Raw genomic sequence first — 13,334 nt, 5'->3', positions numbered from 1 at the left:
TTCCCACCCCTCTCCCCCCAGGGCAAGGCACTTCAAAAGGCTCAGCTGTTGCCAGAGGGCCTGATGGGGAAGGGGACAGGTTTGGAGCTCAGCTGCCTTGAAGGTTTGCATGTCCTTCCGACACCATCACTTCATTTACGTACATCCCCCACCTCCCAAGCCCTTTCATCCCAAGGGGGGCAGACGGCCCCTTCTCTCCTGCTGGGCACAGGAAGTCCCTGGCATTTAGTCCCAGGCAGCACGTGGTGCAACCTCCTTTGACCACGCAGAAACCGTATCTTACCAACCGGCAAACCTATTTGAATACTATGTCTTCCCAACTGCCCAGCCAGCTTGGGTACCCAAAGACACCAGCCCCTTTCACCCTACAGCCATGGTTACTTGTTGAGCCAGCCCTGCCTAATCCCTCCGAATGCCAGGCTTCAGTCCTACTATACACATGCAGCAGCAGGCAGGTGCCCCGGCACGGCTTTTATTCACCCTGGCCCATCCTTGTGATGTATCGAGAGCCCCGTCATTACCATGCTGAAAGCTCCAGCCCTGAGGTTCAGCGATACCCAAGCTCAGCCCATTCCCACCAAAGGCTCCGGCAAGTGGCCCAAGCGTGAAGAGATGCTGGGAAACATGGTGCCAAAGGGCTCCAGACCCACAAGACAGAGAGAAGAATCCAGCTCTTAATCAGTCAAATGATCTGGGGACACTGGAAGGTGGCAGCCCTGCTTGTGGCATGTGCAGCCCAAACCCTGCACTTCAACAGGGACAGGGACTGACACACTGCCACCCTCATCACCTCCTCCATGCTGACAAACACCCCAGGCAGGACGGCAGCCATCAAGAGGCGGTCACAAATCTAAGGCAGTGCAAGACCCCAGCGCTGCCCTTCAGCCCATTCAGGTGGCTCAAAGCCCCATGCCGTGTGCACAAAGCTGATACTTTGCTCTGCTTCCACTGCCAGACAAAGCCCATTGCCACAATCAAATGTTACGCAGGAACGGCCCAGCATGTGCTCGAGCTGACACTTAACCTGTGCGCAGAGCCATGTGAATTGCAGTCGAGGGAGTGAACTGGGGGTGCAAAGTTACACATGTGCGCGTTGGCAGGACAATGTCCCTGGCTCCTGGGTGGAAGAACGACACCTTTTGCAAGCACAGCCAGAGGAAGCGTGGCCGCATGTTCAGTGCCCTAGTCAGCACTTGGGACACCCCGGCTGTGGCCCAGGACTGTTCTGTCACTGACTTAGAGCCCTGGCCATGTCCCTTGGGTTTTCTCTAGATCAGTGATTCTCAACCATGGTGCCATGGCCTTAAGATCCTTTCCAGGGGGCTGTGGGGTGCTCCACAACATTAGCACTGTTAGGTGCACAAATGTGATTCATAAAATAAAAACAGAGACTTCAAATAGACCAAAAGAAGCCGGGGGTTTTCTGAGTTCTTTGCAACAGAAAAACTGCTGTCATTTTTCTGTAGTCAAAAATACAGTGGAATCTAAAGCTGGCATTTTCCCAGCGGGGCTGGGAGTTTATTGGGGGCTCAAGTCTCTCCAGTGGTGCTTCAGGTCTATGAAGATTGAGACCCATTGCTCGCTCACGCTCTCTCTCTCTCTCTACATACACACACACACAATCAAGATGCATCACTTGTCTCCCTGCCTTGAGGATGGTGAGTGTTAAAGGGGTGCTCAGATGCTGCATTAATAGTGGCCATGGACTAAAGAGCCCTGAATGGATGAGACCTGGGTGTTTCCAAGCCCCTGGCATGTCAGCCAGGCAGCATTAAGCTCCAGGAGACACAGCGGCAGCCCCGGTCAGTCAGTTCAGCTGAAGCAGATTTCAAGTTAGTGCTACACTACATCACTCCAGCCAGCTAAAACCCCCTGAAACCAGCTCCTCAGTACACAGGGCACGCGTGAGACCACTCACACAAATACAGGTTTCAGGATCAGAACCCAGAGGACAAGGAAAACACTGCAGGAAAGAGTACACGACACCAGAAGACAATGCATATGGCATTTAGGCACTCCGTGTCAGATCTACCGTCCATCAGTTGGTGTGGAACTGAAGCAAGAAGCTGCTGCAAGTTCTTGCAGATGCAAAGATTTGCCCCCAAAGCCTTTTATGAATCTCAACCCTGGCCACCCCTGTGTTAGAAGCACGCAGCTGTTGGCAGCCAAAGGCGCGATTTTTTGAAGTAGTAGAACACAGAACAGAACATCCAGGAAAACAGCAATGACAGCAGGTGGGCCGTCGCCACTCACAGCCCCGAGATAAAATCCAGGCCCTTCCAAAAACAGCACTACCTACCTCTACTCTGGGCTTTGACGCTCTCCCACTCGCCTGTGCTGCGGAGTCACATGCTCTTGCTCGCTTCCTCGTGAGACTTATGGTGCTTCCAGCTGAACCAGACAATGGCCTTTTCTGTGTGGTCCTGGAGCTTTCTCCAAGGGGAACTATGGACAAATCCCGCAGCGGAAGAGAAACGGAGAATTCTGTGAGAGAGAGAGAGATCTCCAAGCAGTACCAATTCTCAGATGGGCCCAGAGCTTGGACACGAGGTTTGGGTCAGATCTTGTAGGGTTGGCCTGTAGTGGCAAAAGTAGCCACCTGAGGCTCCACTGCCAGGTGAGGGCATCCCAGCTCAAGTCCCCACTCCCTGCAGTCAAGAGGGAACTCCAGGAGAGTCCAGATCTCCCCAGGTGCCCCAGCTGGCAGAATGGATTCGGAGCCCATTCACAGAGAGCTGTCACCCCAGTACTTCCCCTGGGGACCCTGCAAAGCACCCATGACCCTCAGATGGGAGCCTGAGGGCAGCTAAGTTGGTGGCTGTGGTCATCTGCTCTCCCAACAAATCCATCTCCTTGTAAATGGCCTGATGAATTTCTCAGCTCCTTGGTGTAATTCCCAGCACCTATCTGCTGTAGATAAGGCTGGTCTCAGCAGGCCCCCAGGTGTCAGGATTCAAACATCACTGCTTGCCCTGCATGGACCAGAGTGACCTCCATTGTCTCCAAAGAGCCCCACAGAGGTTGCTGTTTGTCCCTGCAGTTGAATCAGCCCCTAAACCTCCCACCCCTGGTGGGGGAGATTAAGCAGAACTACCTGGGAGAAGAGGAGCAGGACACCCCCCCATATCAGACTGGAAACCTTTGAGGCTGGGTTTGTATTCCTAATGCAGAACGGGAGGCAGCGGTGCCAGAGTGACTGCCAGGGAGGAATCAGAAGAGGTGTCCTAGTGTTGCTTTGGCAATATCTTTTATCGGACCAATGTTACAGCCTGGAGAGAGGCTAGGCAAACTTTCAGACACAAAATGCCTTTCCCCAGGTCTTAGGAAGCCTTAGCTAAACACCAGGTAGAACAGGCTAATGACTTCTGGTTTGACCCTGTTGTGTAAACAAAAGCAGGCATTTAAGAAGGGAAGCGGGCAGGACGCCTGAGCTGTCAGACAGGTGCAGGGGCCCTATGCACAGAACTCATCACCAGGCGCTGCTGCACCTTGGACGTTTTCTAGTGTTGCTGCAAATCCACCAGCCCCAGTCCTCCCGGAGGCCTGGGGACAGGGCATCCCACCAAAGGGAAGCATGCCATGCTCTTTCTCATTGCCCTCCAAATGCCAGATCTATGAATACAATCTATGAACCTATGGATCCAAAGCATCACGCGCTGGCTTCTCAGAGGTACAAGACACCCCTTGTGCTGGGCACCAGTCAGATCTGGCACTGCAGGTCTACGAAGGAACATTGCCTCTGTCCCTGGATTTCTAGGAGGTGGGAAAGTGGGGATACTTTGCTGGATGTGTCTAAGGGGAAATGGAGAATTGGTTAAAAGATGAGAGGTTTCAATGGAAGAATAAAGCCATCTGCAGGGTAGAAATCTCCTCCTCAACCCGTCTCACCAACGGGATAGGCCATTACTTAGACCCTGCTCCCAATGGGGCTTGGTTCAGCTGCAAACTAAGCACCACTGCCTTTTACTTCTGAATGCTGGAACCGATGTATCCATCACCAGGAACACGACCCCGGCTCCTGCCCTCCCTCACCAGCCACATCCTTAGCTGGGAGCTCCACGACACTGCAGCAGAGCTGCCAGCCGCCTGCTAGATTTCACATCTAGGTGGTGGGTCACCACCCCGAGCAGCTCCTTCAACTCCTGAGAGTGGGGGCCAGCAAAAGCACGCTGAGAGCTGCCAGGCAAGGCACAACAGAGGGAAACAAACTGAGAGGCCTGGAGCTGAGACCTGGGTTCCCTCCTTGCCTCTGCCACAGACTCCCCATGGGGCCTTCAGCAAGTCACTTAGCCAGAGATTTCCAGCAGTGCTGAAGAACAGAAGCATGGCCATGGACTGTGCGAGACCCTGGGTCCCTCTTGCCCTGTCTCCTGTGCTGCACTGCAGCCAGAAGGGAGAGTGACCTAGGTCTGACCAGGATATTTCCCCCCTGTTCCTCTCTCACTCGCAGCCTCCAGCATTTAACGGCTGGAAAGCCCTGATTCAGAGGCCGTGCCTCTCGCCCCCAGGCCTATGAGACTGGGTGTCCAAACCCTCTCGGCAGCAGCTTTTAGCCCCCGGGGTTCCAGGTGCCCTTCCATTAAATGGGGATAAGTGTCCTTACAGGTCTGCCCCTGGGACTCAAGGACAGGCAAAATGGAGCACATCCTACTGTCTGGGCAGCTGGACTGGGACTCGCATGGCTGGACTCCCCCCTTCCAGCTCTGCTCAGCCCCTCCTTGCCACCCCTCACGGGTTTCTCTCCGGTTACTTGGCGGATATATTTTCCAAGTGTGGTCGAGTCCTTGGTGTGGCCTGGTCCTCCCTCCTGCCTCGGCCCTGGGATTGGGGTCCTGGGCTCTTTGGCTCATGCTGAAGGCTGTGGATGAAAGGTGATCAGCTGTCAATGGCAGGGCAATCTCTGCCCCACACCTGCCCCCCAGGAGGGGCCTGTGTGGGGAGGATGAACCTATTGCCAGTGCTGGGAGGTGGCTTGGGTTTCCCACTGAGTTTCACACAGACATCAAAGCATTTCCCCCTCCATCATGGAGCTGAGAAGTTGCAGGCCCACATGTAGCTCCCCCCACCCGAGGCTGCCCAATCCCTGCCTCACCCACCTTGGCCCAGGCAGGGAGGGGCACCTGCTAAAGCTTCCAGCCAGTGAGAAAGGAACTGGGCCTCCAGGCTTGCTGTAGAAGAGGTTTAAATCCCAGGGGGGACTCCAACCGCTCCTTAATGAGTCCTGATGCCTGACAAGCAAGGCTGGGGCCCAGCTCCCAACACTGGGCTCAAGGGCTGGGGCGTAAGACTTGAGGAGCGGGGCTGCGGGGACGTCGGACACCATGAGCTCAGCTCCCAGCCACCAGCAGCTGGACCACGTCTTCAGCGCGGTGGAGAGTGGGCTGGAAGTGGGCAGCGAGAAGGGGGACGCCTTGGAAAGGGAGATCAAGGTGGAGCTGGAGGAGAAGGAGCTGTGGACGAACTTCAAGGAGCTCACCAATGAGATGATCGTGACCAAGACGGGCCGGTGAGTGAAAGTCTTCTCTGGACCCCTCTGAGCTTCCCCCTTTACCACCTTCCCCCCCCTCCTTAAGCACCTAGAAGGTGCCTCTTGTCACGGCAGCTAAGCCCCAGAGGCCTACTTTTAAATGTTCACACGCTGTCTTCAGGACGGTGCCACTGGTGGTTTGGTGGCTGTCAAGCCTCTGAACAATTTGTGATGTGACTTCCAGCTCTGGGGGTCAGGAAGCACCTTACTTGACAACCACAGTTGATTTGCCCCTCTCTCTCTCCCTGACAGGAATTGTGCTTCTTTTGCAGCCAGGATAGGAAGACAGTGTCCAGGAGAGCAGAGCATTTACCTCTGGTTAGGACTTGCATTTGAATTGGATGGAGATGACTCAATGCATGTGCACGAGACAGTCTTTGTTGTCCTGAGGGAAACAGAATGGGACAATTTCACCCTGGAGAGACCAGGCCCAGATGGATCGCTCTAGACAGGGGAAATTACCCAGCTGAGGCCAGATCTCTCCAGTGCCGAGTGCTGCAGAGACACAGTTAGAGACAGCCCATGTCCACCTCTTACATGCGCTCTAGCTGAAGGGCACCCACGTATTCCAGATCAGAATATGGCCCCTAGTCCTTTGGAAAATATACCACTCCCCTGTGCTGAGGGCAAGCCCTGTATCACCTCTCCCTGAGATGGGGCAGGTTCAAAAGCTGTGGCCTCTAGCCTGCAAACCTGGGTTTTTTCAAGAAGTCCTCCGAGAAAATTGGGCTGGCAGCGTCCTCAGGAGTCCATCGCTTCCAACCCCTGCTCGAGGCAGGATCAGCCCCGGGTATAGCATCCTAGACATGAGTTTGTCTAACCCTCTCATCCTCCAGATGTGTCCCGCGGGAAGGTGTGGGGTTTCTGGCATGGCTCAGGACAGCTGGATTTGGTTGTCAATCACACACACAGTGAGAGGTAGCAGAGGAGCATGGTGACCTTTGTCTCATGTCCTTCATTTTCCCTTCAGCTAAGTGGGGCCTGTGCTCAAAGCGGGAGGTTAGTGAGGTGGGGTCTTTGTGGCATCCCTCTGCATGGAGGACAAGCTCTCCTGGGATGGAAAGGTGCAGCAAATGCTGCAGAGGAGAGGCTGCTGGTGGCTGTGAGTGGTTACAAAGGCCTCTGGCTGGGAGAAATTGGGGCTCCCAAACAGGGGAGCCACCCCCAACCCTCGAGAAAGATTGAGGGAAACAAGAAGATCTGATCATTTTGATGTGATGGAAGGTAGAGGGCACAAGGGAAGGATAAGTTGTTTCTAGGCATTTCCCCTCTGTTACGCCTCTGGAGGCAGACATGTCTGCTCAGTTGCAAAGGAAAAAAAGTGGGAGCAAAGGGCTAGATTGATTAGGCTCAAATGAAAATAAGGCCCCACCTTTATTGCTGCTTCCTGGTTCCTGGAATCACCACAGTGATTGCCGGATGGCTTGATGGGCCTGGCTGCACAGCACTGGTCACCTGTCCCAGGCTGTGAAATGGGCCTGACCCGTGTTATCCCCTCTCTGCTGGATCACAAGGAGAGGCTGCGCTCCCAGGACATGCATGAATGTGAGAGTGGGAGGCAGCTGTGCCAGACCCCAGGAGCAGGCTGGAGTGGGAGTCTGCAGCACCAGGGCTGCCCTGAGAGCCAGCAGGCAAGAACCACTGGTTTAACCACTGAAATGGTTTAGGGACTGATGAGAGGAGTGAGGAAGTGAATAAAGGAGAAGCAGGTGACTGATCATCTCCTCCTCCCGTCCCGTCCCAGGAGAATGTTTCCTGTGCTGAAAGTCACCATCTCAGGCCTGGACCCCAACTCCATGTACTCGATCCTGCTGGACTTTGTGGCTGCAGATGGGAATCGCTGGAAATACGTAAATGGAGAGTGGATCCCGGGCGGGAAGCCAGAGCCCCAAAGCCCAAGTTGTGTCTACATCCACCCTCAATCCCCCAACTTCGGGGCTCACTGGATGAAAGCCGCCATCACCTTCAGCAAAGTCAAACTCTCCAACAAGATGAATGGAGGAGGGCAGGTGACTGTGACAAGGGGCCCTGGGGGTGAGGGACGGAGCACAGCTCTGAAGAGCTCAGTTGGTCAAAGCAGGAAGTTAGTTCCTATTTCACTTGCCAAATGAAAATATTAGCATTACTGTAGCCGGAGCATTAGCCAGTGCCTCAGTCCTGCAACAGGCAAGCTGGAAGTTAGCAGCCCAAAGATGCTGTTTGTCTGAAATTTGGGCTCCCTGATGCCCAGATTGGAGAACACCAACAGAGCAAAAGCCCCCGCTGCTGTGTCCAAAGTGCTCTGTCAGGGCACAAGCCCCGTGCACCTGCAGCACGATGGAGGAGGTGGGCAGATCTCCAGCCTGGGCATCCACACTTTCTCTCATGCACTGAAAGATCAGGCCCCGAGCAGACGAGGCCTGGCCCACAGAGCAATGCTTAATGCGCCTGTTCTGTCTCTCAGATCATGCTGAACTCCCTCCATAAGTACGAGCCCCGTGTCCACATCGTGAAGGTTGGGAGGCCGCAGAAAACAATCAGCAGCTTTTCCTTCCCGGAAACTCAGTTTATTGCCGTCACTGCCTACCAGAACGAGGAGGTAAAGGAGACTGGAGGGCGCTGGGGAAGGGCACAGTGGTGGGGATAGGAGCCCTTGCAGACTCACGGACTGTTTTCCTTGAGACTCTGCTGTGGCCACCTCTCAGGTGGAAGGTGGGGGCAGTTTAGCAGCACAGTGTTTGGGGACAGGGGTTGAAGAAGTAAAATGTGATCAGACAAAACCTTCTAAAACCTTCCAAGCGCAACTCAGTCCTGTCACTGTCCCCTTCCCCCTCTCACTTGTCTCCAGAGATTCCCGCTCTCCTCAGGGCACGTCACAGAGTCGGCACTGCCGGTGGAATGCTCTTTATGGTGCATCTCGTAAATCCACTCCGGCAACCACATACCCAGCTGGTCTGGAGCTGAGGCCTGGTCCTGGGAGCAGGAAGAGGTGCATTAATCTTGCGCATTCATTCCCTTCCTGCTGCCCAGGTCAGTGGGAACTTTGTCACCGAGTGCCACAGCAGCAGGGTCTGCACTGAGGGCAATCCAGAGCCCTCGGTCTCAGCACCTGGGCCCTGCTGGGAAAGGAGGTGTTAACTCTTCTGCTACTGGGACCTCTCCCCAAGGCAACTGCTAGGATCTTGGAAGAGGCTGGACAGCTCAGTCCTTTATGTTCATTGCAGTCACAGCAAAGCCCATAGGAAGCCAGCACTGCAATCAAGCCCAGGTGACAACACAGCAATTTCATAGTGCTCCCCGAGGACACTCTAAATCCTGTCCATCCCTCTCCCTTCCCTCGCTGCTTCTCTTCTGAATGTTATACCCCTTGCTGGTCTGTTTTGGAGGCCCCTTCCACCTGGGAGCAGGCACTGGGGCAGCATGGCCTGATGGGCAGAGCACAGGGTGGGAACCCGGAGAGAGCCACTCCCAGCTCTCAAACCAGGGGCAAGTCACTCCCTTCTGCAGGCCTCAGCTTCCCCGTTGCAAAACAAGGAGGATAATAAGCATGTGCCCCATGGGAGGGGGCAGAGGAGCTGAGTAGCTGTACCAGCCAGTGTCGGTGAAGTCCTTTGAATAAAAAAGGCCCCAGACAAGCACTTCTTAATACAAAATAAAACATCGCAGCATTGGCGCCAGAGCCGTGAGCTGCCCTGCAATAACCAAGAGGGAGGAAGCTAGAAGCATTCAGCTCAGGTTTCCACAGGGTAAAAACAAGGGCTTAAGAATTCATGAGAAGTCACTTGGCCAGATCCACCTGAGAGAGCAGAATCCCTGGGCCAAACTGTTCAGCTCCCCCGTGCTCACCCGAGAGAAACTTCCATGGAGCTGCCTCCAGTTTCATGCCAATCCAACCAAGAGCAGAACACATGCGGGTGCATGCGCGTGTGTACGTGTGTGGGGAAGGAAGGGGGGGAGGTTGAAAAAGAGGTGTGAAAAGGAGTAAAGAGTGGGCAGCAGTTTGTAGTTGAACCCAGCCTGCCAATGCCTTCCTGTTTCAGATCACTGCCTTGAAGATTAAACACAATCCCTTTGCCAAAGCCTTCCTGGATGCCAAGGAGAGGTGAGTGCTGTGTAGATGGCTGCTTCACCTGAATCACTGGCACTCTTTGCCCTTTTCTAGCTCCTTTCATCTGCAGGTAAATAGGGATGGATTAAACCGGACAACCCCCTTGTATGCTCCTTACAGCAGGGGACACTGAGGAAATTTGCTCAAGGCCACCCCAAACCCTTGCTGGTAGACCTAGGGTAAAAGAGCAGGGGTCCCATCACTATCTGCTCTGCTCCTGCTTAGGTCAGTCAGGGCGATCACTGGTTATCAAAGCCTCAATGCTCTTTAGATGATGGCTGAGCACATGATGCTGGCTATTGACTGAAGCCTTTCTATTCTGTGTTCTCCACCTAGGTGCAACTCCAAAGAGGTTCTCGAAAGCAGCAGTGAATCTCCCCAGGCTGCCTATTCACAGAGTGAGCCGTCTCCTTTCTGATTCAAATCTAGTGTCCCAGCGGGAGTGTGCAAAGGTCCCACCCCCTCTCCCCTGGAGTCAAGGGAGCTCTGGTCCCTATAGCTTGGGGCTCTTTATGATACTTTCCAGTCAGGCCCTGGGTTTCCTTAGCCCCTCAGTGCTGCACTGGAAGTTGCCTCAGGTGGGGAATCTGCACTTTTGAGCTGTATGATCTGATCTCCAAGCACAGCAGGCCAGAGCTCCAGCCATGGGATGGGAAACTGGCTCTCAGTTATGTCAGGCTGGCTCAGCACATGTCCCTGGCTTCGTGCCTCTAAGCTCAAAGTGGTGTCAAGTCAATACCATCAGCCTGTATGGGACAGGACACATGGCACTGCCGAACGCAGCTCGATGACAGCTGGTGTGAATCCAAAGGGGAATCATTGGGACTCAGGCTCTTAGGCACCTTGGAGAATTTGGTCTTTGGCTGCTAAGTGCTGATGTCACTTTGAGAAGGGGCTTTAGGTTCTTCTGCAAATGTGTCCCTTGGTCAACATCTGTGTGTTTCAGCCATTGCTTGAGTGGAGTCCAGGTCTCTGCCCTGCATTCATGCCCTGCCAGGGTGTCTCTGGTGGGGATACTATTGGTGGATGAAGGGGTCCTGGCTTAACACTGTTGTTTTCTTCTTTCTCAGTTGGGGGCTGGTTCCTGCCAGGCACCAGCCCCTTCTGCTCCTCTCCTGCCCAGACTTCATTGTCAGGGGGTCCTGGCCTCTCACCCAGCCCCAGCTCGTACTGCGAGCAGTACTCCAGCCTACGGAGCCACAGACCCTCTCCCTACCCAAGTCCCTACAGCCAGAGGAATGCCTCACCAAGTAAGAATACCCCACACATGCATGGGAACAGCCCCCTGCCCTGCCCTGGTGCAGATATACAACACAGTTGCACCAGTGTAAAGGCTGGGGGGACACAACACACAGCCCTGTCCTAGTGTCACTCATCCACCTCTCAGGCAGACTTCCTGAGGAGGGGGCCACCCCTCTATTCTGGTCACATAAGTCACTGCTGCTACAGCACATCAGGATTTCTTCTCCATATAAAGGATCTATCTTTCTCTCCAGCTAATTATGTGGATAGCTCTGCTGGCCTCTCCATGCTGCCTGCCCCTGACAGCTGGTCAGGACTGAGTCTCTCCAGCTCTGCCGGGGTCTTACCCACCGCTGCCTCTACCACAAGGTAAGGAAAAGCCACTCTGGTGTCTTCAACAGTGAGGGACAGAGATTTTATCCTGATTTAGAAGAATCAAGGCCTCTAAGCATGGATAAGGGTCCACGGTGGCCTGTCTCTCTGAAGGAGTTGATCCCAGAGGCTATGGCCACTAGGACTGGCTCCAAGCAGAGGCTGGTTTATAAGCGAGGCACCAGCACATTGCCCTCTCTGTAGGTTTGGGGTTTGAGGGAGCAAGTCAACTCAGAGTAGAGGAGCTCTGGCAACCCTGGGGTATGGCTGTGGAAGAAGATGGCAGACACACAGAGGTATGGGCTGGTGGGCAGCTGTCACCAGGTGGAAGGGGCCTCCAAAACAGACCAGCAAGGGGTATAACAGGCAGAGGGGGCAGCCGTGCAGACTACAAGAAGCATTATGCAAGGAGATGAGCACTGAAGGAGCTAAACACTATAAGGTCAAGCAGATGGCAAACTGAATTCCAACCCTGTGCTAAGGACATAGGGGGTCTTCCGTTCCCACTCCATAGATAGGGAAAGGCAGAAGGTGAGGTCTGAGCACAACCTCTCCTGTCCTGAAGGGGCCAGTCTTCACTGCAAATCTCCCCTGCCAAGGACTGGAAATAAGGTGTGTTGTGGGGAGAGAACCAACCCAGGTGACACCTGGGATAAAGATTAAGACATGGCTCCTGACCGGCTTCATAACCTGGTTCCAACAGAGCTGGGTCCTGCCCAGCCTGCATGCTGTGGCCCCCTCCCTTGAGCCTGCCGCGCACATAAGAGATGAGGGAAAGTGTACTCAGAAGCCTCTCACTCCTTCACTGAGTGGGTGTTGGAGCAAGGAAGCCCAGGAGAGAAAGGATCAGCTACAGAGCTGACAGGGAGCAACATAATCAGGGTGTTAAAGGCCAGAAGGGTCTCTGGAGGGTTTTAAAACCTGGGTAGACAAAGCCTTGTTTGGGGTGGTCTAGCTGGGGCTGCTCCTGCTTTGAGCAGGGGGGTGGACTAGATGTGACCTCCTGCGGTCCCTCCCAGCCCTCATTTTTTACTATTCATTCTTTCTTTGTTTTCACCTTTCAGCCAATATCCCAGCCTGTGGCCCCTCACCAGCAACTCCATCAGTCCTGCTCCCCAATCCAGCTCTAACCCCCCCTTCTTGAGAGGTTCTCCAGTCTCTTACAGCAGCTTGGCCCCTACTCTCCCAGCCCCCTCGCCCTCCCCCGTCTATGACAATATTCTTCTGCCAGAGATACCCGCAAGTGATAGTCAGTATGACTCTACTATCGCTCGCCTGGCATCCACATGGGCAACCATCACTCAAAGTTACTGAGGCTGAGAAGATGGCTCCTGTCCTCTTAAAGGATAATAGGCAGAGGGCAACGCAAGGGGCATCTGAGCTCAATCCCCCGCAAGGCAACGCTGAGTCTCTCAGACTGGTGCCGAGAGCAACGTTCTGCCAGAAGAGAACGCTTCTCCAATTTCACTGCTCTTTAGCAGCCATGGCACGAAATGGAAGTCTACAAAGCCTCCTGAGTGACTGAAGGATGACTCAGGTGGCACTCTGCACTCAACAGAACCAGGAGATGGCTTTCTAGGAGAGAATCTGTTTTCCCTCTAGTTTGGAAACCCAAGACAACAAATGTATCTTGGCTGCCTTGAAAGATATCTGAACAACTGAATGTTCTTTCCTACCACTCAAGACTCCAGAAGATCACAATCCATCCAGGCAGCATGTCATCTCATGCAAGCAAGAGACCCACCAAGGGGTAGAACATATAAGCATGCACAGCCCGGGGCCCCGCCAAGCTCTGTGTATTATCTGTGTATGACTTTGCTTGTAAATAAACCTTTTTTGAAAACAAGCTCCTGCTCTTCTTTTGCTCCAGATTGAAATCTTCTTAGAGCTTCTGCATGGGAAGCAAAAGGAAGCCTGAGGTGCAATCTTTTGGCCATAGGGGGTTTATCATCAGCCTCGCACTCCTTCTCCTTCCTTATGGGAACTGGTACCAAGCCCCAGTTTCTTCTAAACTAAGCAGCCCACTGCATACCAAGCCTTTGAGGTTCAGCAAATCACTTCAGATTGTAGCACAGGCCCTCATCCATACCTGTAACAAGCCATCAG

General features: G+C 54.0%; 1 protein-coding gene across 1 annotated transcript; it reads left to right on the top strand.

Moving 5' to 3' along the window:
- Positions 1–5,281: 5,281 nt before the first annotated feature.
- On the top strand, positions 5,282–12,542 carry LOC149859284 (T-box transcription factor T-A-like). The gene is made up of 8 exons (XM_090057376.1): positions 5,282–5,506; positions 7,272–7,536; positions 7,971–8,105; positions 9,547–9,608; positions 9,951–10,012; positions 10,685–10,864; positions 11,111–11,225; positions 12,293–12,542. Exons 1-8 carry the CDS (start codon positions 5,322–5,324, stop codon positions 12,540–12,542), a joined length of 1,254 nt encoding a protein of 417 aa, XP_089913502.1. The 5' UTR covers positions 5,282–5,321.
- The last annotated feature ends 792 nt before the right edge of the window (positions 12,543–13,334 follow it).

The sequence above is a fragment of the Crocodylus siamensis genome, chromosome 7 (assembly GCF_052110815.1).
Source record: "Crocodylus siamensis isolate JL-2025a chromosome 7, ASM5211081v1, whole genome shotgun sequence".
NCBI lineage: Eukaryota > Metazoa > Chordata > Crocodylia > Crocodylidae > Crocodylus > Crocodylus siamensis.
The sequence above is the reverse complement of the archived record's forward strand: the minus strand, read 5'-3'. Positions and strand labels throughout refer to the sequence as shown.

Coding starts and splice junctions, on each gene's coding strand:
- LOC149859284 (XM_090057376.1), top strand. CDS start 5,322: ATGAGCTCAGCTCCCAGCCACCAGCAGCTGGACCACGTCTTCAGCGCG. Junction 5,507..7,271: donor ATCGTGACCAAGACGGGCCG/GTGAGTGAAAGT, acceptor GTCCCGTCCCAG/GAGAATGTTTCCTGTGCTGA. Junction 11,226..12,292: donor ACCGCTGCCTCTACCACAAG/GTAAGGAAAAGC, acceptor TTCACCTTTCAG/CCAATATCCCAGCCTGTGGC.